At 42.7% G+C, this 20,270-nt stretch overlaps 1 protein-coding gene across 7 annotated transcripts in view; it reads left to right on the top strand.

The window, feature by feature from the left end:
* DGKD (diacylglycerol kinase delta) overlaps window positions 1-20,270 on the top strand; it is a 70,126-nt gene that overhangs the window by 26,969 nt on the left and 22,887 nt on the right. For 5 of the 7 annotated variants that reach the window (XM_052804782.1, XM_052804775.1, XM_052804777.1 and 2 more), the window contains exons 3-7: window positions 138-218; window positions 16,465-16,569; window positions 17,405-17,537; window positions 18,418-18,524; window positions 19,085-19,210. In XM_052804782.1, the coding sequence (XP_052660742.1) occupies window positions 138-218; window positions 16,465-16,569; window positions 17,405-17,537; window positions 18,418-18,524; window positions 19,085-19,210 (552 nt within the window). Of the gene's footprint in view, window positions 1-137; window positions 219-14,711; window positions 14,731-16,464; window positions 16,570-17,404; window positions 17,538-18,417; window positions 18,525-19,084; window positions 19,211-20,270 lie in introns of those variants that run through there. The other 2 variants (XM_052804778.1, XM_052804776.1) reach the window with 2 other exon arrangements.

Consider the following 20,270-nt stretch of genomic DNA (forward strand, 5'->3'; position numbering starts at 1 on the left):
GGTTCTGGGCCTTTCCTTCAGATCACAAAAGGCAGTGATGGACTGTGCTAGGCAGACATACAGGCATGTCCCATTGGGTCTGCTGCTTATACGTTGGATTCAATAATTCATTGGGGTTTTGAATTTTTTCTTTCCAGTCCATTATTTTTGATGAGGTGGATCTGACAGATGCCAGTGTGGCAGAATCCAGCACTAAAAATGTCAACAACAGCTTCACGGTAGGATTTTTTGCCTTATTTTCCATTCTTCTTGCATCTTTCCCCCACATCTCTCCTCCTTTGCAGAGTTTAAAAACGTCTGAACAATCTTCACAGTCTCTTTCACAAAAAAAAAAAATCCTACAGTTATTTTTCCTTACAAAATCATAACTCATCTCCATGCACATGGGAAAAACCTTGGGTTACTATGTATAGTGCTAAAACTTTACATTCAGGAATTTTCTTACCTGTAAGCTGGGAGGGTTTGATAAAATCCATTTACACAGTGGGACAGAAAACTTTGTTCTGCTGAGGGAGTTAGGGGTGATGTTGATGTTTATGCTGGAGATCTTGCTAAAGGAATTTAGTTTTCCCTTCAGGCCTTAAAATAGGTAAACTTCTTTCTCTGACTTTATTTGTACGTGGCTGTACGTGTGTTTATATATGCACACAATATATAGTGGCAAAGCAAAAGGAGGAACAAAAAGAAGTCGCACAGAAATAACTGTGGAATTGATTTAGGATGCTTGTTAGATGTGGAATACGTGCTAAATATTTGGAATCTGGAAATGTGGTGGTGTCAGTGCTTCATTTTCTCCAGGCTTAGTAACTGGGAGAAAAAATGATTGTATTTCTCAGGCACAGGTGTTCTGCAAACTCCATTTTGGGAGAAATGCCTGATGTGCAGAAAAAAGCTGTTAACAGCAGCCATGCAGGGCGAGTGTCAAGCAGCATTGCTGTTAGCCAGCTCCAAAGCTCACACTAACCTCCATGCAGCCTCCGAAGGGCTCAAAAGGGAGGAGAGTGTGGAGAAAGGAGGCAGTGTTGGTCTAAGGCAAGATGAAGGGGGGAGCAATGCAAGTGGAGGGAGGAAGCTGATCCTGTAGGGTGGTGACCAAGACTGAGCAGTGTGCCTTGCGCTGCAGCAGTAGTGACCCACTGCTTTCAACATCTAGCAAAGGTTGTTTCTGTTAATGTAGCTGGAGCTTTTTGCTTTGCAGTACCTGCGCAAAGCAGCTGTGGTGTCCACCCTATGTCCAGATGAAATTCCAACACTTTCTCAAAGTTTGAAAACACTTTTTGCATCCATAATTGGACAAGTAGGAGGCACATCTGGGTCTGATAGTAAATATCGATATCAGGTGTTGGCGTGCGTGCACAGAGAGGATTCTGCAGTGATTTCAGTAGGGGATACATTTTCAAGAATGCGAAGTTATTTACCTGTTAATAAAGCATTTTTTCTTGGGTCTTGCTTCAGTTTTCCCATATGTAAATAAAAACTGATTTTTCAGGTAAACAAATGTACTGTTACTGTTTTGCTTATAGTTGGAAGAGACCTAATCTCCCTCAGGGACACTGTTGGCAAGGACAGGAGGAAATAGTGTGTTTGCTCTCTCAGATTGCCCCATCTGAGTCCAACAGTGAAGAGCTACTTCCATGACTATAGTATCAGGCTCTGCCAGTCCCTGCCTTCCCTAGAGGGTAAAAAGTATAGGATTACTTTGACACTCGCATAGCAAATACAGCTTGCACTATCTCCAGCTGATCACTGTATCATGGGGCTCAGGTAAACTTCAAGAAAAACAATTCTCCTCTTAATTTCTATCTACTCTTTCTGACATGGCTTACAGAGGGGGTTGACTGTGGTTTGCCATGAGCTATAAAAATACTTAGAAAATCAGAAGGTTGCCTAGTCTTGCTGCTGTTTGGTCTGCCACATCACTGCCATCAGTGCTTTGGATTCCTTGCAGTCTTGCAATTTTCTCTTGGTTTTGTTTGAGAGCACTCTGCTTCCTCCCTGTATCTCCCCAGCTTGGCTCCTTTCTAAAATTCAGAGTTCTTTGATGCATTTTTTTTCCTGTTTCAGATCAGTGGGACTCACTATTGAGTTTTTATCCTAAATGGAAAACATCCAACTTTTGGTGTTGTATAGCAGAGCCAGTTATTCTGGAGTTTTAGATATTCTGGTTTTCTTTTTGTTTCTGTGTTTTCTTCAATGGAGACTGGTAGTTCTGGATTTATGAAAGAGTGGTTTCCTTCTGAGGAAACTCATCCTCTGTCCAGGCATCTGTACTGCTTAATGTATAGATTCTGCAAGTCAGGTTGTGTGAATGACACTCCTGAGGTACTAACAAAGGAGGCGGGAAACAAAAATAGTAGATAAACCCCTTAGAGGAGCAGTGTGGATCCAAAGCAAAGAGGTAATAAGGGGTGACCAGTCAAAGGAGAAACTGGTGAAAGGGCAGTGAGGAGCATGGGGAGGCAGCACCATGAGAGAAAACCAGAGCATGGAGCCAACAAAGGTTATGTTGCATAAATAGAGGAATAAGGTTAAAAAATATAGCTGCCAGCAAACCTTTTACATAGGACATAAGTCTGACAGCTAATTTGTTTGCTGTCAGCAGGCAGGAGAGCAAGAAAGTGAGTGTTAAGATGCAGACCTCTTCCTCTGAAGAGCGTGTAATGCAGGTTCCACTGTGGCTTACTTAGTTGATCTTGCATAGATTTCTTCAGTAAGTGTATCCTGTTTGCAACAGGGACAGTTTTCAGGACTGCTACCCAGAGTTAATGTATATGTGACTATAGAATGGGCTGGGAGCATGTGAGTAGGGGCATCTTTGAGCTTAAGATGCTGTACAGCTCCATCCCCTGAGAGGTGTAAGGAAAAGCTTTATGTTTAGCTATTGTTCCTTTAGGTCAGGCAGTGTGGCTGCAGAGTTATTTAGCAGGAAGCCTCTGGGAACAAATCATATAGCAGCCCCACGCCAGGCCTCTCTCCTCTCAGGAGGATAGTAGATGTAATATTTGCTGGTTCTGTCACATCTCTGCCCTTCTAAGTCATCTGTCTACAAGGTAAATTATTTTGCGATATCTGGGCTGTAAGTGACTGGTTCTTTCCATGTATGGTCCCTTAGTACCTGGTGTATAGATCTCTCACCAGTGGATTTTCCTAGGGCTGCTGTCTTTCACAAGGTCTTAGAGAGGATCTGCTGTGGTACAAACTTAATGATAACCATGTTGTCCTGGTACTTCAGACCCATTTATTTTAGAGAGAGTGGTCAACTTTTAGCCTGGATGCTTGCCATCAGTGTGTGCCTACATTTGTACTCCTTATGAAATAGAGATCAGCAGCATTGGATGGGTGAGCTCAAAGCTTGACCATGACTTCTGAGCAGAGCTTTCCCAGCCATACCCTCAAAACCTCTTGTGATTTCTTAAAAGCAGGTGATTTGGGATCACACTGGGCACATTGGGTCTTCCCAGTGAGACTTCAGCTGTTTCCACAAACAGTTTTTTCTTGGACAGTGCAATTTCGCAGTAACTTGATTTGTTGATGTGCCCGCCTAGTGCATTAGCCTGCAGTTGCTTTAGGAGCATTAAAACAAAATACATGATGAGGATGAGTTCCGTACTTCGAACCTAGAATAGTTTTTTCTTTATATCATGCCAGGAAGCCTGGGTTTTGGAGATACTTCTCTCAAAATGACCGCTTTACCTGTGTCATAGACCTGAACCATCCAGCATGCCCATTCTCCCCTGCGAAGCCCATAAGGTTTGGGGGGACACCAATTGCTCTATTGTCCGTTGCTTGGGCCAACGCTTTGCCACCACAGCTATCCCCTCAAGAGTCTTTGAAAGGACTTTGGGTCATCTCCTTAGGCCCGTCTTGGTAAATGTTTTTTGTGGTGAACAAATTCTTACTCCTCAGGTTGCTGTGTTGGTGAAGATCTGCTCTTTTCTAGAAGGCGCCAACTGAATTAAGCCTACTGCCTTCAGTGTAAGTGGCAGAGATGATGGAGTGAGTCCTTACCGGTTCATTGACCCTTTCCTGCCTTGTGCAGGACTTGTATAAAGCTAAAGGGGAAAAAAATCTAAAATATGTGTTCTTTAATACTAATAAAAAACACCGGTCATCAACAGGAGAGGGCCTGGGAAGGACATCAGATCTTTCCACGTACATATTTTGTGTTTCAATATGATTCTCACATGGTGCTTTTGTAAATGTTTTCCAGTTATTGCTAGCAAATGGTGGTGTGGCCTTTCACCCTCATTCACATAACGTGAATTACAACATTCACTTTCCATCCCATCTTATTCAGAGCTTTGAGATCCCATAGGAGAAAGCTTGTCTCTGTGGAGAGAGATGTGTGCAGTCTGATTTCTTCTTTCTGACGCTTTAGTGCAAGTGAAGCTTGGTCAGAGCATGTTGTTGAGTGCCAGGAGCCATGCTCTTGACCCCTCCTCCCTAGTTAAAGGCTATTCTGCTGGAAGAGGTGGAGCTTGAACTCCTGAGCTCCTGTAAACCTTTTTCTGTTGGGAAGTACCTCTCAGCTCAGCCACAGACAGGAAAGAGCATATTATTACAGTCAGTGCCTGCCTCTCTGCTTCACTGCCGTCAGAAGGAAACTTATCCCAGCTCCTCCTTAAGCAGACAGCTAATAAGCTTGTGGCAAGTGGAACATAGTTCAGAAAGACTGGCCACAGAGGAGACTAATCCTATTAATCGCATGTCAAGCAACCTGTTTAGTTTTTTTTTCTAAGAGAGTAGGCTGCTCTGGACACTAGTTTAGAGGAAGATTGAACGTGAAAGGTAAGAGCAGGAGTCTGAGTTTCTGGACTAAGCGTTGAGAAACATGGCACCTGTGCCAGCATAACAGATCATCAGGAGCTCAAGTTCTTCAGAGTAAGTTTGCTACAAGCTCCTACTGTTCAGGTGTTCTCTCCTGTGTGGATTTATGTAGATAAGTTCTCCAGAATTGGGGTAAAGGGAAATGTGCCTGCAGTGCTGTAATGCTGCACCCATTAGTTAAGAAATACTGTTTATTAACTGATGATTCACCCTGACCAATGTCACAGGAGAGAGGAAGTATTGAGATTAGAGTAGTACCTCTCTCTCAGAGCACTTGCATGACTGGAGGCGACAATGGCTGTGGAAGGTTGAGGAACCCGGAATTGCTGGTGCTACTGAATGAGAGCATGCTGTCATCTCTAAGCAGCATGGATGTCATTCTTCAGCTGTACCAAAGCCTGAGGTGTGCTACAATTTTTTCGTTATTACAGCCTTGTTACTTAGTACTGACTTTATTCAGCAGCAAAGATGCCAGTTTCTGTCTTGTGAAATTTTATGTGACTTGTCTGATCTCATTCAGACTGTATATTTTTGCTGTATTGTCCCAGGGCTTGTTGACGCTGTGGAGAAATAGCATGAATCTTCATTTTGGGGTAATTAACCTTTCCTAAAAACACAGGGCAAAGTGCTTGAACTTTAACAAAAGGTAAAAAAGTGCTGAGGGTGCTTCCTGATGGGGAGAGTATGTTGTTGATGTCTGCAAATTCATTTCACAATGAAGTGAAAGTGCTTTTGCCTCTCCTGTAACTTCATGTCAAGTTGAATTATTTGTACTAGTGCTTTTAAGTGAAAATATATGCTTTTTGGCAGAGAAGGCAGTGAAGTCTTCTCTGAAGAGTTTGGTTTTGAAAGAGTGGATGGAGCTGCTGAAGCCACATGTCAGGCAGAAAGTCTGCTGCTCATGTCTAGCACAGGAGCTGTGTGCCTGTAAGGCACTGTTGAAGCAAGAGGAACCCAGATCAGAGGTTATTTGTGCTGGTTTGAAATGCAAGCTTTGAGAAAGAGCATGTGACTTATTTTTATGAGGAGAAGGAATATAAGAACTTCTGTTACAAGCTGTTTGCAGAAGGTTAGGCTTGATCTTCAAGCTTGGGCTGATAAAGATCAGGGAAATCTGCGTGGTTTGACACTTGCACAGATTCCCCAAACTGCCCTGTGTGGCCTCAGCCCTTCGGTAAAGATGGGCTTGAACATATGATGCAGGGAGTCACTGGGCTTCCCAGTGAGCAAGGGGATCTTCCTCCCCTGCTTCCTCAGCATGGGGGTGAGGGACCCAGAGGGAAGACATCAGCTCTCAGAAGCGGGCAAAAAGACTTACTAGCCTGGGGACGTAGTTACGCAGGAGAGTCGCTGAGTGTCCTGGTTGCTCACCTTGCTCCTTTGTACACAGTTGTATTGGCTTTGTGTGGCAAGGTTTTGGTAGCAGGGGGGTTACAGGGGTAGCTTCTGTAAGAAGCTGCTGGAAGCTTCCCCTGTGTTCGAGAAAAGCCTATACCAGCTGGCTCTAAGACGGACCCGCCGCCGGCCAAGGCCGAGCCAATCAGCGATAGTGGTAATGCCTCTGTGATAACATTTTTAAGAAGGAAAAAAGTTGGGACGGAGGTATTTCGGCAGCCGGAGAGAGGAGTGAGAACATGTAAGAGAAACAACCCTGTGGACACCAAGGTCAGTGAAGAAGGAGGGGGAGGAGATGCTCCAGGTGCCGGAGCAGAGATTCCCCTGCAGCCCGTGGTGAAGACCATGGTGAGGCAGGCTGTCCCCCTGCAGTCCATGGAGGTCCACGGTGGAGCAGATATCCACCTGCAGCCCGTGGAGGACCCCACGCCGGAGCAGGTGGGTTCCCGAAGGAGGCTGTGACCCCGTGGGAACCCCGCGCTGGAGCAGGCTCCTGGCAGGACCTGCGGATCTGTGGAGAGAGGAGCCCACGGAGCAGGTTTTCTGGCAGGACTTGTGACCCCGTGGGGGGCCCACGCTGGAGCAGTCTGTGCCTGAAGGACTGCACACCATGGAAAGGACCATGCTGGAGCAGTTCGTGAAGAACTGCAGCCCGTGGGAAGGACCCACGTTGGAGAAGTTCGTGGAGGACTGTCTCCCGTGGGTGGGACCCCACGCTGGAGCAGGGGAAGAGTGTGATGAGTCCTCCCCCTGAGGAGGATGAAGCGGCAGAAAATAACGTGTGATGAACTGACCGTAAACCCCATCCCCATCCCCCTGTGCCGCTGGGGGGGTGGTAGAGAATCCGGGAGTGAAGTTGTGCCCGGGAAGAAGGGAGGGGTGGAGGGAAGGTGTTCTGAGATTTGGTTTTATTTCTCATTACCCTACTCCGGTTGATTTGTAATAAATCAAGTTAATTTTCCCCAAACTGAGTCTGTTTTGCCCATGACGGTAATTGGCGAGTGATCTCTCCTATCCTTATCTCGACCCACAAGCTCTTTGTTAAATTTTCTCTCCCCTGTCCAGCTGAGAAGGAGGGGGAGTGATAGAACAGCTCTGGTGGGCACCTGGCATCCAGCCAGGGTTAACCCATCACAACAGTCATGGATTGCCTTGTTAAGGTTTGGAGAAGGGAAAGATTAGAAAAGAGGGACTCGTGAAAGGGATGGTTCTTCCCTCCTCCTTTTTAAACTCTCTTCTCTAGATTGGACAAAATTAGAGTGCACATTGGAAAGTCAGGCTTTGCTGGGGGTTGTTGTCTCTTCCACACACATGTGTATACACGTTCAGGAATTGTACACTCTCTGCTAGTGCTCTTACTCTGTTTATATTGGCAGGTGTCAGAATTTCCTTTATAAGCAAGTGAAAATATGAGTAGAGCCATGAATTGCCATGTCCAGAATCGCTCTGCTGTTTTTCCCCCCTGCCTTCATTAAGTGCAGTTCAGTCCCCATTTCCTGTCAGTTTCAAAATACTTTGCTATTTTAGTAGTTTGTAATCCAGACTTCAGTGCAGTTTTTTCTGCTTGAGAAAAGGCCCTTTGGTAAACAGACCATTCTGAGTCACTATTAGTCAGTGAAAATAGTCATTTAAAATCCTTTCATGTCAAGGATTTTTAGGACTCTTAATCCAGCCTCCTGCAGGAGCTGGTCATTAGTCTACTCACACAAAAGAAGGAAAAATCTGGAGAAAAACCATCGAAGAGAGGATAAACATGGAAGAAGAGTTAGAGAGTCTGGAAGAAGTTGCTGTGGGTGGAGAGATCTGGCGATTGCTACTGTACGTTACAGAATGATCCCAGTATATGCTAGGTTTTTGAGAAAGATGAACCTACTGTAAGAGAAAGAGGTCAGACTGAGCTTTGTGAATTTTACTGTGAGACAGGATAGATAGAGAGCTGGGAAGTGAAGGTGACTGTTTGTGAAGAGCTTTTGTTTCCCTAGAAGGAAGTTTACTGCTTTGAAAATAGTGTCTGTTACTGCCCTTGTGCCTGAGCAGTAGGAGATTTTTTTTTATAATCTCTTTGCTCTTTGTAACCTTTGTGCCGTGTTGGTGTTTTATGTACCTTCCTGAGCAGGACTGCAGATTCCAGTGTCTTCTCCCCCTTCCAGGTGAGGACACAAAGGCAGAACAACCTGTGGTAAACAGGAGGTCATCTGAGAACATGATGGGTTTAGTTTTACGTGGGAGTTGCTCTAGAAGGAAGAGACTTCTTTTTATGCACATCTTTACTCTGGTCATTTTGACAGGCAGGGAGAGGCTTGCTAATATTATTTGCGGAAATGAGGTCTCCCTACTTGTGGTGCTTGTGATGGTTTCACTGTCGCGGTGTCTGAAACAGGACTTGTCTTTGCGTAGTGACCCAGTATGGAAAGCTACTGGGTTCATCAAGCTGTTGAAAGCTATTAATTTCCTTTTGTGCTAGCTACCAGCCTCTTTTCAACACAGCTGAGGTTAGGGGGCTGTGAGGAGCTGTTACTAACAATAAGCTGTCAGTAACAGGTCATTTTCCTGCTGTGGACAAGGTTTTCTGTTGCTCAGTCCTGTGATTTTTTTAGCTGCTAGCCTTGATGTGCATGAGCCCCCTGAGACAGCAGCTCTACCACTGGGGAACATTGACCTGCCCCTCTGTTGTTCATGGTTTTGCTTCTGTTTGAGTGAGTAGGAAGGTTTCTCTGGAGTATCCTTTACCTTCCCAAATGTGCTGCCCTTTCTGAACAGGGTAGTTCTGTTTGGGAACTCTTTTCCTGGCAGGACTGCATCCTTTGGAAAACAGATGAAGAAGGGATGTATGTGTGCATCTGCTGCATGAAGTGGGAGGTGGGTGGATAATGGAGCTGTGCTAAGATGCTCTGGCACTTGGCATGGGAGCCCTGTTGGTTCCCATTTGGTGCCGCACTGTCCATGTAGATCTCTAGTGATTAATATTGCACTAATTACCAGGATTGTCTGCATTTCTTAACTGCTAACAGTGGCAAAGACCTTCTTGTATACTCTAGGTTTTGACATCTGTTAAGTGGTTGCAAAAGTCCTAAAATCCTCTCCTTGTCTGTGCTCCTCTTACCAATTGCCAAGAACAGGAATGTGCCTTGTTTAGGAACAGAGTTTCCAGAAGCATGTAGGAATGTGACCCTGGTATGAGAGATGATAATTTTCCCAGGCAACACTCTGTCTGGTCTGCTTTCCCGCTGCAGCGTCAGGGAAGATAGGGACTGGGAGAAAGCACAGATGGAGGGTCAGCATGAGTTGAACTTGATCTGTGGGCACAATGCAGCAGCGGTAAGTGACAGTGACAGTGCTCAGAGAAGGTGTGCTTGTAGTCACAACCTGTGCAACCTCCCCTGGCAGATGAGGTACGTATTGCAAGATGAATGAACCTAATAATGTAAAAATGGTCCTAAAGAGGCCACACCATGTGCTTTACCCATTTTCCTATGGAAATGAGCTGTCTTGGATTTTAGAGATTGAGAATTAAGGTAAAACAGCCACATGGAAGTTGGGGATAAAATACCCAGTATAGTGCAGACAGAGGTTTGGGCACTTAGGGCTTTGAGGAAAATCCTGTTATTGCTATTTAAAAAAAAAAAAAAAGAAAAAGGCAGAATTTGGCACAACTATAAGAACATTAACGACTTGTTTTATTTGGTGGAAATTAGAGTTTCCATAGGTGGAAGATGGTCATTTTAGCAGGAAATAAAGATCTTGCAATATAAAAATAAATATAAAACTGGTGCATTCCTCCAGTGTCATATAAAAGCTGCTTTTTTCTTTCCCCTTCAGGGTAGCATCCAGGTTTTCAGGAAAGAGAATCAGTGCAATTCTAGAGAGCTCTAACTGACCTCTGCAGTGAGTTAATGGGGCTGAATTTGTTGGCAAAACTGGGTCAAAGCTGAATTGCAAATTGGAAGAGGGATGTTGTCTGTGGCGGAGGGCAAGCCTCGGTCCCCCATGAGTCTAGGCATTGATACTCGTATTATTTCTCTCTTCCAAACTATAGAGACCTACTAAAATCATGCTGACTTGCTGTCTAAGGCTTTGGTGGCCTGATGCTCAGCTCCAGATTGTTTCAGAAGCTAACATCAATGAGACAGGCTTTTAAGATTTTAAGTGTAAAGGACTTGTTTGAGTCTGAAACTCCTATTTTCATTTTCCTTTCTTCTCGCTTTTTCACAGTCTACTTTTTAACCTTGTGTATTTACTGAGGCAGTAGCATTGCTTAATCCACACTTAGTCCACTATTTTGCCCTCTGTGAGTTCAGTGATGGTGTTTGAAACATACAGTGACTTTGGTGGTTTGTGAATCTTGTTGATGAACACAGGCAATGTGTTTTAACGTATGCCAGTGTTCATTTAACCACTGCTGTTGCTGGAACAGGAACTGAAGTGGATAAAATGGCTGGGTCCTTGTTATAATCTCACCCAATTTTCCTTCCTGAGTTTTGGGGTTCATGGGATAGAAGAGCTTACTCCAATATACAAAAGCAGACATAGCAGTTAGCTACAGAGAAGGTGGATGTTTTCCCCGTCTTTGCCATATGTGATCAAGCTGAAGTTTTTGCCTGTACCAGGACCGTTCTTGCAGCTATTTTATTTTTTTCTAGTTGCAGTTCCTAGGTCTTTTGAGCTCCAGAAATTCCTGTTGTCCCTGTACCCAAGTCATCAAACGTTTGGAATAATCCAGGATCTCTTTGAGGGATTTATGGCTAGCACCTTTGAACGTAAGACTGTATTTGAACAGGATGTGAGTAAAAGGAAGCAGTCAGAATGAGCAGGTGTTCTCATACACCCGCTTTTGGTCATTCTGAGAAATGTATCACATCAGAAAAACTATATTTAGCAAAGTTGTATGTCCTCCCTGCCCCATCTCCCCCTGCAGCATTTCTTCAGCCAGCTCTGTGATTGGACCACTGTGATCTTAACTTGTTTTGCCATCTTTTGTGGTCACTGAGCTCACCAGATCTACTCTGATAAGAAACAGTCCCAATGCGTGTTTGGCCAGACTGTCACTTTTTTGCTGAGAAGTTTCTGGGCAGCCAGAAAATACTGAAAGAGGAAGTGAGCAGAGATGATAAAGTCATCTTTGATGGCAGCAAGACCAGAGAATGAAGTTTATGCTCCAGCTGTTGGGTGGAGGAAGGTCGCTTAGTACAGCAAAACACCAAAGGGTGAAGTATGGCAGATTTCTATTTAGAATTTGGTCTAATATAAGGAGTCTTTTTTGGACTGCCTTTCTAATCCAATTATTCACAGCTGTTCATTGGGGAAGGACATCCAGGGACGTCCAGTCCATTATTAGAATGTGAAATGAGAAATTTTCTTTGGTTGGCTCTGTTGTTTGCCAGCTGGCCTGGTTTGAAATGTCAGTAAACTGGTGTTGGTTTTGGACAGGGGAGTGTGGGTCAACATGAGGGGTGGGGGTTAACAGCTGGTAAGGGGGCATATGCTGTATGAGGAAGAGACAGAGGAGATGAAGCTAACTTTTGGAGAAGTGTCAGGGGAGCATCAATATTTGTACAAGACAGCCAGTGAAGGCATGGCTTTTTTCAGATTTAGATTTTTTTTAGATTTAGAGTGAGCAAGCTTGAAAACTGAATTTCTCTAATAGACTTGAGATGGCTCATCTGCATAGAGGGCACATAACTGTCTGCAAAGGGGTGACTTGGTGGGTAGTTGATTGTCACCATAATTCCTGCAAAAGAAATTTCTGGTGTTTTATATGCAGTGAGGAGTTTGTAAATTAAGCTGTGTCCTGATTTGAAATGTCTTTAAGCCTTTCTGCCATTCCCATCCATCCTTATGGCTCTTCAGGACTGATTAGAGGGATTGGCAGCTCCCCCCCCCCCCCCCCCCCATGACTGTTGTTGAGCTGTTTTGCTGGTCAGTGTCAGGTCTCAATAAAGTCACCATGTAGTGAGCTCTGGGCACATGGGTATCTGGGTATCCAGTTCCTATTAGGAAGTGAAATCTGAAGAACCACACCCAAAAGTTCAATAGCATTTAGGATCAAAAAAGTATGTTAGTTTTTAATATTCCCTTTTTAGGAAGAACAAGCATTTTTAATTTACGTAATTGTTCATATCTAGATAAAATTCTGACCTGTTTCAGGGCAGGAACAGAGTTCTGCCAATCCCCAAACAGGCCAAAAATGTATGAGATTACAAATAAATCTTAAAACTTTTTATTATGTTTTTTTTAACTCCTAGCAAGGCAGCCCCCATCCTAACTCAAAAGCAATCAGATCATTGTTTTTGTGCCCTCCGTTTATATGAGAACAAGAGGTCACTGGATGACATTACTGCTTTGTAAATTTAGAACAAATAAAAGGAAATGCTACTTCACCTAGTGCGTCGTCATCCTGTGGAATATACTGTTCCAGGATGTTAGTCAAAAGCTGTAGCCGGAACATAAAAAATAGCTGGACCATGCTAATTTCTAGCCACATTTGCCAAGAGGGATAACCAAGCCTCGTGTTCCAGAGCATCGGCTCATCACGGCTGTAGCTGAGAGCAAACACCCCAGACTCCCTGGCTGGGAAAGGACAGCTTTTCAAGGGGAAGATTGCTGTGGCTTCTTCTGAAGATGACAAGAATGATTTTTTTTTTTTTTTTTTTTTTTTTTTTGGTGTGAGATGTTAGACTGATCATCAGTCTCATCTAGAGAGTGCAGTGTATGTAATAGCCTTTCTCTCTCTGTTAGTATCCTTCAACAGATGGATGTCTGGAGTTGAAATTACTGGCTCAAGTAGAAGGAGGTGAAAGTGATGGGATGAGTGTTTTTCTTTCCATGTGAGTGAGAGCATGTTTCTGTTCATCTCAGTTCTGCCCTTATTCAGGACCAGTGTAGTGGCATGCCTGTTGCACATCAGCCTGTGCAGGTAAGAGACCAGCGGCTGCCTGCAGTGCAGGGAAAGCAGGAGTGTCTTACATTGACAAGGTACCCAGTGTTGGCTGTTGTGTGTGTGAGGCTGTACGAAAGGCAAGAACTGTTGAACCACTCTGCGAAGGAAGTGTCCCTATTAACATGTTTCTGTTTCTATCATCATTAAAATGTTTAACTGTAACACCACTGCGTGTTAATCAAAAAAACAGGTTTGTATGGTTTCTTAATTTCCCCAAAGAATTGTTACACTAATTACATTAAAATCTTATCTGTCCTTCACAGTGAAGCCTGAATTATCCCAATTTTTCCTCCTTAGGAGTGAGGTTTGAGATTGTGTTCTTTTATTTCCCATCTCTGATGATAGCACTAAATCCCAATGCAAATGTTGCTTTAGAACTGACTAATGGGGAATGCTCTTCATAGATTTATCTTGCACAAAGTTACATTTTATTTGCAGTTCTGTAGTTACACAACAGACCCTTTATTTTAGTTCTGTGGCTCTTTGTCTGGATGATTCAAGTATGAAAATCTTCTTGGTCTCTTTATTTGTCCTCTTGTCTTTTAAACTTTAACTTTGTTCTTTGAACAGAAGGTTGTCCAACACTGAATGTGAGGATTTTTAAGATGATGCAGTGGGTGACTTAAGAAGGAATTAGTAGTTTTCTATATTGGACAGTGTCTCCAGTGATCCAGGAAGTCAGTAGCCTCAGAAATTAATTCTTATCAAAGGAGTGTCAGCATTTCTGTATTTTATGCCAATATTTTAGATTTCATGTCTTCCAGGGTGATTTAAAAATGATACTATATACTTTGCATTTGCCTTTTTTTTTTTCCCGCTTCAAAAAAGAGCGAAAAATAGGAAAAGGGACAGCACTGAATAGGAGTGTTCTGAAATGGGATCGTGATGATAATAATTTAATTTTACCTACTGTTTTAAATTATTTTTCCCGCCTGCCCAAGCGTGTGCTAGTGGTTAGTTGAATGAACTGGTGGTTCCTTATAAAAACTGGCTGGTTTTAAAGTGATGAAAGGTCCTTGGATGCTTCATCCTAGGATGTTTGGACTTCACAGAGGGTACCGTTGTACATATGCAATTACAGATGTTCTTGGCTTTGCCACCAGAAAAATATGGGGCCCTGTGCTGTCTGAACAAATTATTTGAACTTGGTTTTACTTCCAGGGAAAAAGCTGCTGCTTCTTAGTAGGACTTCAGAGATGCTGCTTGTTCTTCTCTAACTTCACACTGATTTTTGCAGTAGTGTTTCATGCTCTGTAAAAGGTTTCTCTAGGGTAGTGATTCTTACATAGCAGAGTGTTTGATGGAAATAGAGTTAACCAGTCACTTTTCCAAGGAAAAAAAGATTCCTATGATTACCTTCTTCGGGAATAAATTTTTTCAGAGCTGGAATTGTTTAAAGAAAAAATCAGGGAAGAGGGAAGGAGTTCTTCAAAGTTTTATTTTTAGAGAATTGTAAATATTTATTTCTGTTTGCTTACAATTGATACAGATCTGGTCATTATGTCCAAGAGAGAATGTTCCATGCCAAAACTGTGTTTCTAATATGAATGGCCAGTCCTTGCTTTAGAAAGGTATTTAGCTCCATTCATTGCCTACTTAATCTGCCTGTAGCACCCTTTTCTAGGTATTGGTAATGCCTCTGCGTAAAGTTAGTGTTATTGCAGATGAATGCTGCAATCTATCTGATGAAAAGAAATATATTTTTAAAATTGAAGAGCTTAAAGCAGAAATTTACAGGTGTATCTTTTTGTTGACATTACATACACATTTCTTAGTGAATGCTCTGAGGCACTTCAACTAAAAGTTTGATGTTCAACTTGAGAGGTTTTAATTTTAATCTGTTTTATGAGTGATAATGAGAGAAGTGAGAAACAGATTGGAAAACAGTAGTTAACAGGGGTCATGTATTGGGGTGATGTGCGTGGGTTTTTTAGTGTTCATTAACAAAAGTTTGGTTGCATGCTTGCAAGAGCCACACGGGCCTCATCAACCTGACACAATCCTAGTTTCTTTTAATCCGTTATTTCAGATGCTAGGGCACAATTTTCTGGAAAAGCAGATGATGTAGACAATTCTTTTTCATGTACAAAATGTAGAGGGGCACAGGAGAGTCTAGGCTGCTGGAAGTCTTTAGAGTTGACATAAAGGGGAGCCTTTTAATTTTTGTTAATGGTGTTCAACCTTAATGCAGCTTTTCTTAAATCCAGGTCTTGCAAACGCTTCAGTGTTGGTCTAATTTAAGAAGACAGTTTGATGGAAATCAGTACAGAGGTGTGCACAAAAGACAGTGTTAGTAAGATAAGATAACTACAGTGTGGGGAAGAAAGACTTTTGTCTTAGGAAGAATACCGTTGTTGATTTGTAGTCAAGTCTGGACCCCAGCTGAATGAGCAGCCCTGTGGACAGCAGACATGCTCCTCCAAAGAGCTAGGAGCTTTTACTTCTCTCTGCTGCCTCCATCTGACAAAAGGAGAGAGCACTGGCGGTAGGATACACAGAGACCTGTCTGCCTTCCTGGGCAGAGGGGAGCTTCGGCCACCCTGCATGTCTTCTACTGGTTTGTTAAAACACTGAATTGTTTATTTAACACAGGGCAACTAATGCATGGGAATTAAACCAAGGTAGAAACACACTGAGGGCAGTATTTTTAGAGGAAGGCAAGCTCACCACAGCCTCAAGCTGCTAGTGGAACATTTGCTGGAATAACTTTTACATAAAAAACGTAGAACAAGTCCTGAGGAGACATGAGGGTTCAAAATACAATGATTTCTCTTCTGGATTGCTTATTTTGTTTGATTTCTTCCCTCCTCCCTCGCCATGTTTGTCATGACTCCAAACAGATTTTTAGTATGATGTTACAGAGTATGTTATCTAATTCATTAATTGCTAGAAACTGGTATATTATGCTGTTAACAAAGTGTTTTAATGTTGTTGCCAATTCAAAAAGTCATTAAGTACTTAAAAAAAAAACACTTATGCAAGGTCTGCACATGTAATATATTAGCTCCTACTGCTCTGTGCTTGATTTGTGTTGTGCTGTTATTTGGGTATGAGAGATTTCTTTACTTAGTTCAGTATTGGGAATGACAGCTAAAAATCTCTGTGGCTCTGTACATTTATGAAGGAATTAAGGTATGTTACGGTGGAAGAGAAACGTGGTTGAAAGGTGCAACTTCTGTTCTGTTCTGTTGTGCAGCTCATTGCCTCTGGAAATAGCTTTAATAGACTACACTAGTGATAATGTGTTCTTCTGCTGTCTGTCACTGACATGCGCAGAATACATGCTATTAATTTTCTCTCTTCAGATTATCACTCCATGTCGGAAGCTCATCCTTTGTGCTGATAACAGAAAAGAGATGGAAGATTGGATTGCAGCACTGAAGACTGTACAAAACCGTGAACATTTTGAGGTAATAGGAAAAGGTGTTCCTTTGCACTCTGTGCCTCATCTCCTAAATAACAGCTTGTTTTGAGATTGGAGTCAGCTTTCAGTGAAGTTAATAGAAGTTGTTTTTATTACTATAATGGGTATAGTTTTAGGCCTTCAGTAAAAACTACCCCAAATACACTGAAGTGATTCTCCAAAGAATGCTTGTGGCTTTGTATACTCTCCCTTGGTAACTTTGAGAGCGCTTCTCACGGTATGGGTAGGTTATGAAACACAGTTCTCCTCCCATTGTCTTTTCACTCTTCAGTTATCCTCCCTGTTCTAAATCACGTCGTGCCTGCTTGGTATTCTGCCTACTTCAGTACATCTGTTTGCTTTCTGGGGCCAGCACTGCCACTAAAAGAAGCTCTATTGTGTTTTCCCCACTCTGATGCTTGTGTCCCTGTTGTCTCCTCCCTTTTGTTGGCACAAGCATTCCTCTGCTATGCAATAAACCAGTTTGGGGAACTGATCTTGCTGAAAACTTAATCCAACAAAAAAATGGAGAAGGGAAGGGTTAGCTCTCCAGCAGATAAATTCTCCGGGTCATTTCCCTACACACACTTGTAGTGAGACAGGGTTGGGAGGTAGGACAGGAGCAGGAATGAAGGTGTGGCTGCTGCTTCAAGTGGTCGCTTCTGGCTTAAAGACCTTCTTGAGTTACAGCTAGTGTGTATAAACTGCACATGACCTACTCTTCCCTAGTAAAAGTGTTCTGTTTCTGCCTTTCCTGACTGCTATGTGCAAGTCTTTGTTTTAAGGAATAGAAGTCTTGTTGCTCTATTTTAGACTTTGCTGTAATACATTTATTTTATTAGTCTACCCAGTATAGCATGGACCATTTCTCAGGGATGCATAACTGGTACGCCTGCTCACATGCTCGGCCAACGTACTGCAATGTGTGTCGGGAGGCATTATCTGGAGTCACATCACATGGGCTCTCATGTGAAGGTAAAGGTGCTGGCTTGTCTCCTGTTTTGGGAGTGCAGTCTTTATGGCTCAATGCCATGTTCCAGAGATAATTTAAGAGGAATGTTGTTAACAGTCTGCAAAAAGATGTAGAAAAATGCTGCATAATAAACTTGAGAGCGCTACAGGCTCTGTATGAGACTGGAAGTCTTTTCTGGACCTGATGCTGAAACTTTTTGCTGCTGAATCCCTTTGGCTTCACAGAGAATTATCCTGCAGAAGTCAAGATCAGGATCTTGGCATTTTGTAAAAGGGTAATAGAAGTGATGATGTTTTCATGCTGGTTTTAGTGTTGGACCTGATAGTAATATAGCTGATTATTTTTTTTCCCATATACCTAAATACTGTCATCCCTTATTAAAGTCATGCTTCTGAAGTGAACAGGTATGTACTTCTGAGGTATCAGATACAATATTCATATGAATACTCCTGTTCATAAGAATAATCACGTTGGTAAGAACATCCTGGTGAAGTGTTTGAATGCCAGGAGGTTATTCTTTTTCAGTTTTGGCATAGCAGACATGCCTGGCTGCGTACAGCTCATGCTTCTAGTGTGAATGAGGTTACACCCACACTGTGTAAAAGGATGCAGGAGTGTATGACTATGTAAATCATGTCAAATTTAACAAGATGATAACTAAGCTTTGTACAAGCAACTGGCAAAAGTGACAAGTCACGAATTAATAGCTAGCTCATCTTACTCAGTACACTTAGAGCTGATAGTTTTGGCAGCGCTAACAAGGATAGTGTGTGCCCATGCTTTCTTCTGGAGCCAAATATGGTCACTTGGGAAAGCTTTTGCACAGACTGCCACATTACACATTCTGAGGCAGGATTAATATACTCTTCTCTTCCTCTCTAGTGTGCAAGTTTAAAGCCCACAAGCGGTGTGCTGTGCGGGCAACCAATAATTGCAAGTGGACAACTCTGGCCTCTATTGGGAAGGATATCATTGAGGATGAAGATGGGGTAGGCATTAGTCTTAACTCTTCTAGCCTTATCTTGATGTGAAAGCACTGGCATGTGCTCTACAGCTTTCTTCACTGTACAAATAGCAGATTCTGCCTTTATGTGTTAGCGATGTGGGAAAAGCCTTTACTGTTCAGAGCATGAGATTCTGTGTGAAAAGTCCAATCAGGGTCACAAGGACTCCTTAATATGAAGAGACTCCTGCTATGGACTGGGGGAGTTGAGGTTAAATAATTGGAGGCATGGGGAACCTGGTCTGAATTTTGTCAAAAGAAAGATAAATGAGTGGTTGGAACAGTACCTTAGCATATGGGGTGTCTAATGCAAGTCAGTGTTTCCTGGGTAGCCTGGGGTGAGTCACCTGGTCTCTTTGTGCTTCAGTGTGATGTAAAATGCCAAAACAGGTCCTCAGGTGTTTTCTAGAAATTGCCATTGCTGTCCTTAAACAGTGCATATAAAGACTTGCTTCTCTGTATGTCTCAGTTCCACAGTGTATCCTGCACCCTTGAGTTGCACTCTGGAAAGTACATATTGCTTCTCTCCCTCTGTACCATTTGCAGATCTCAATGCCACATCAGTGGTTGGAAGGAAACCTGCCTGTGAGTGCCAAATGCACTGTGTGTGATAAAACCTGTGGCAGTGTCCTACGTTTGCAAGACTGGCGCTGCCTTTGGTGCAAAGCCATGGTGAGTTGAATAGACATGATCATTTCAGTAAAAGGATAGTCTTTGATCAGCTCTTTGGTGTGTTCTTTTAATGACATTTACTTAAAATGAAATCTCTAACCATGCTGTCAGTATTTGCCATGAAGGACTTTATTGTTCTTTCTCCAGATGATAAACTGCTTGCAAGAGAGAGAAATTTAAATTTGTGCTAAAAAGTATCACTGTGATGCGTAGAAGTAAGACCTGAAATAAGTATCTGGCTTCTCTGCAAGCTCGTTTTCTTTCGATAGTGAGCTTTCATAGAAGAATCTAATTACACTAGATATGAATCAGTGCCTCAGGCATGGGAGATGTTGGGTTTTAAGGAGCCATTATTTGTCATTTCTACAAGTTGAAAAGGTACAACAAAAAAGGACGATAAGGAATACTAAGCTATTTTAATAACAGCAATTTTCCTTCCCATTGCAATAGGTTTCTCTTGCGTAACCACTGCAGTGATGCAGATCTTGCTATGTTTCCAGGTGTCTATAATATTAATAAGAGAAGTATCACAAAATATGTGTTTATAATGTGGGGGGCGGGGGCTCAAACCCCAGGCAAACCCTCTATCTTGCAGTCTTCGGGTACCAGAAATGACCAAAGTGCCCTACTCTGCTTTGTATTTCCTTTTTTGGGTGGCTTTATTAATCCCTTCTTCTCTTACCTCTTAATGTCCCTTCTTCTCTTACCTCTTAATGTCCCTCATGTCTCCCTGCTTTGTTTTTTGCTTTCTCGTTTTCTTGAATTCCCAGCTTTTTTTCTTGCTGCTTTTGATCTCTCAACTGAGGCTAGGATTTTGAAAGCAGAATACCTGAAGGCTCTTAAAGCCACAGAATCTGTTATCTGGTCCTCTCAGCACTCAAAGTGCTAGTCTCATAAATGCAAATGGCAGAAAAAGTACATACTAATGGAAAGAGGAGCATTAGTAGAAGACTCTGATTAGATCATGCTTAAAATAACTTTATTGATTGACATTTCCTTGGATTTGCCCCCTCTTCCTTTCTTACTCTTCCTTTCCAGCCTCTTGTTGGGTGGCTTTATG

This window comes from Harpia harpyja, chromosome 12 (assembly GCF_026419915.1).
Source record: "Harpia harpyja isolate bHarHar1 chromosome 12, bHarHar1 primary haplotype, whole genome shotgun sequence".
Taxonomy (NCBI): Eukaryota; Metazoa; Chordata; class Aves; order Accipitriformes; family Accipitridae; genus Harpia; species Harpia harpyja.